At 40.3% G+C, this 3,730-nt stretch overlaps 1 protein-coding gene across 1 annotated transcript in view; it reads right to left on the reverse strand.

Annotated features, from left to right (window-relative positions):
- Nucleotides 1-3,730, reverse strand: part of dgat1b (diacylglycerol O-acyltransferase 1b) — a gene marked incomplete in the record, with an annotated part of 31,760 nt that overhangs the window by 20,982 nt on the left and 7,048 nt on the right. The window contains 1 exon segment of the mRNA XM_014021868.1: nt 3,484-3,569. Coding sequence (XP_013877322.1) covers nt 3,484-3,569 — 86 coding nt within the window.

Below are 3,730 nucleotides of genomic sequence, written 5' to 3' on the forward strand. Positions count from 1 at the left end.
GGCAAAGCCATGCTGCAAAGACATGCTACGTGGCAATGCACACTTGTTTTTACATCGTAAAAACCCATGTCTAGTTTGTCTTTGTGTTTATGGTGTATAATAATGATTGTGATGCTGTATTTCTGAGTGTTTTATGTGCTGCAGAACAGGAACCTGCTGTAAAACAGCAATTATGCTGAGTCAGGCTTGATTTTTAGTAATATTTTCCTGTTGAATCAATAAATCAAATCAAATGTATTAAAGATCATTTAAGTGGGATTATGTGGAAACGGAAATGTATTTAGTGTAACTATACACTGAGACATTTGAAGAACAGATACTAACACTAAAGGATAAAAAAAACAAGATTTGAGTCTAAACTGAATCTGCTAGATGCGCACAGATGTCCACTACTTAGGATACTTCAGAAACAAAAATTAAAGAAAATGAAAAACAGTTCATGATGAGGGTAAAACCCTAAATGTAAAACACTTTTAAGGTTGGGTTTGTCAACTTCACCCACTTTTCATCCCGTCAGGGTGTTTAAGAGTTAAAATGAGAGCGTGCGGTGCTGCAGTGGATCTCAGCGTCCCTTTGGGAATGAGCTCCATTACCATCCATGCTGCTGCTAACAGACCCAACTCTCACCTGTCTCCTAACCGCCGCCTCTGCAGTCATTTACCTTAACTCCATCTAGTTTCCCTTCTTTCTCCTTACCCTGTCTTGATACAGGACTTTTACCTCATCTCTCGCCATCTACACTGCGTTTTCCTCTCCTCTCTAACCCCTCTCCACGCTTTCACTCCCTTAAATTAATCTTTCATTAAATGGTTCCCCCCCCACCCGACTCCTGTTTGCTCTCTGCTGCTACCGACTTTCCTCTCGCCCTCGCTCTGCAGGATGGTGCTGGTGCTGCTGAGTATATAGGGCAGGTGATTGTCCCACTAGAGACGCTGCAAGCTGCATCACTGCAGACTTTCGCTGCAACATACCATAAAAATAAACAGGGAGAGAAGCTCCAGCAGCCTGCAGCGTGCACCTGTGTGTCTTCAGTTTTACATGAGGCAGAGCTCACAGGCTGCACCATTGAAGGAAGATAAAAACTTTAATACGACAAAAACTTACCTCACCTTTTAAGATATTCATTTTCAACGAAAACATATAGAAYGATTTTTTAAAAGGTGTATTTTCACAGAATGTGCCAAAAAATGATTTAAGGTATTGAGGTTTTTGCATTTGCTTTTAGAGGTGGGTAGTGACGTTACAGCTTCAGTAGCTGTCTTTTTTTCTCTCACTAAATCCACTCCCGGTTTGTCCGTAACTTTACGTAAATTTCATAAACTTCTATGAATTTCGTAAGCGGCGTGAGGGTGAACGCATTAATTTTATAAAGCCAGAGGAAAACACATACATAAATGGGTGTGTGTGATTATATTAGTGGCCTCCAAACTAGGGATGCACGATATATCGGTATTGATATCGGTATCGGCCAATATTTATTTATTTTTTTTGAATATCGGTATCGGTCCGATATGTAAAACTGAGCCGATATTAACGTCCGATATTGATTTCCTAATTTTTAGCTTTAGTTTCTGTTTTGGGAGGGGAGACGGTTGGTTGAGCAGCATCTGTTTGATCATGACAGTGATACTGAAGCTGCGTAGCCAGGAATAGCTGAAATAGGGAGCCATGTCAGAGGTCTGGTCATTTATTTACGGTATCAAAAAAAAAGACAAGTGTGTTTGTGCTTATTTGTATAACATAATTTGTGTGTTTGTGTATTATCGGTAAATATCGGTTATCGGCCAAAACAGCAATAATTATATCGGATTTCGATATCGGCTGAAATTTTCATAACGGTGCATCCCTACTCCAAACATTATTATCGTTTATCGCAATAACTCCTGCGACAATTTATTGTCCAGCAAAATTAGCTAACGTGACAGGCCTGCCCCAACTCAGAGTGTGTTGATTTTCCTCCAGTGTGTCAACTGGGGTTAGTTATTCACACTACAAAAATCCTTTGGTCCACTTGTTTGATAAGAACCAAAAGTGGACTTTATTTTTTTCGTTTGGTGTGGTTTGCATTCCACATTGTGTGTTTTTTTTTTTAATGTGGACTATAATTTATAAACAAAGCCACGTGGATGACAATCACTGCTCCCATTGGACAGAAATGACGGGGGCGGGACAGAGCACAGACCCAGAAAGAAAGATGGTGTCACTCATACAACTGCAATACCACTTAGAGTTTCAAGAGCAGCTCACTCAAAGGCAGTTTTGCGATGAYATACTTCTAATTTTGGGACGGTGCGGCAAATGTGTGCCGCAACCCAAAGGAGACGAGAYGYTCTGCATTCCCCGACCCACAAGGGCTCATTGTTTGTAGCATAGTGGTAGTGTTAGCAACACTGAAGGGCTAAATATAGTCTGTGTCCAAAACGGTGGGCCGGGTCCTCCGAAGGCCAAATTTATCGGCCGCATACGTCACAGCGCCGCAACGGAGGCTGTCCAAAACCAAAGACTCCTCCGATGCGGCCRACAAATGCGTCCTTCCTTTGGCCCGAAATGAAGGACTGGTCCAATGGATCCTTCCCGGCCCACCATATCCCATAATGCATTGTGGACCGACCAGAGATTTTTTTACGCTAGTAATGGCGGACAAAGCGAGAGAAAAGAAAATGTTTTAAATAAAAATATGGCGATATAAAAATTAAAAATTTCTAGAGGTTGTGATTTTAATACCTTTATCATTTATATAAACATGTTTTTAGATTCTATTTTGGTCAGAAAAAAATAAAATGCGAAATAAACATGCACCTACGGCGGGTCCGTTAAGTTATACAGATATTACCTTTAAGTTAATTTTATTGTTTTGTGATATTAATAACACTAATATATTTATATATTTTTTAATTTCAATCTAATTTAGCTTCTGTTTAGCGTCATCACAGTTCCTAGGTGACAGCACGTACGCAGCGGTAAGGATGGGAGGCTAGACCGTCCAAATTCAGACACTTTTTTTCCGGTCTTCCCGGTCTATGAAGGATCCGACCCACCTTGACCAGGTAGGCTGGGTCCTTTGGAGGACCCGGCCCTCCATTTTGGACTCAGCCATATTATGATGCTTAGCAATGGTGGCTCATAAACTCCAAAATGGCACGTTTCCTGTAACTGGTTTGATTCGAGGCTGCACCAGAGTTCTTTTTGAAGTAGTCTTGGTCCAGTTTTTTTGGTCCGCACCAGGGTTCGAGTTTATTCACACCTGCATAAAAGGTCCAGACAAACGGGAGAAACAAACTCTGGTCTGCTTAATGTGGACCAAATGTGTCAGGTGTGAATACAACCTAAATGTTATTTGTCTGAATTAAAGCTGTTTTCCTTAAAAAATAAGTTTTAGTATATGTGCTTTATTTTATTCCAAAAACAAACCATAAACAAACATTTATAGTTACATGAGTGCATGAGGCAAATCACAGCTCAACGTTTCAAAGCTTTTCTTACCGATCAACAGGCACGCTGCTGGCCAGCTGTAGGGATCATGCAGAAACAGAGAAACCACCTGAACGGGGTCCACAAGAACACCATACCTGGAAATTTTTAAAATTAAAAATAAAAGAATCAAATACAGTGGTTTGCAAAAGTATTCATACCCCTTGAACTTTTYCATATTTTGTCACATTACAACCACAAACATAAATATATTTCACTGGAATTTAATGTGAAAGACCAACACAGAGTGGTATACAAT

This window comes from Austrofundulus limnaeus, unplaced genomic scaffold (assembly GCF_001266775.1).
Source record: "Austrofundulus limnaeus strain Quisiro unplaced genomic scaffold, Austrofundulus_limnaeus-1.0 Scaffold308, whole genome shotgun sequence".
Taxonomy (NCBI): domain Eukaryota; kingdom Metazoa; phylum Chordata; class Actinopteri; order Cyprinodontiformes; family Rivulidae; genus Austrofundulus; species Austrofundulus limnaeus.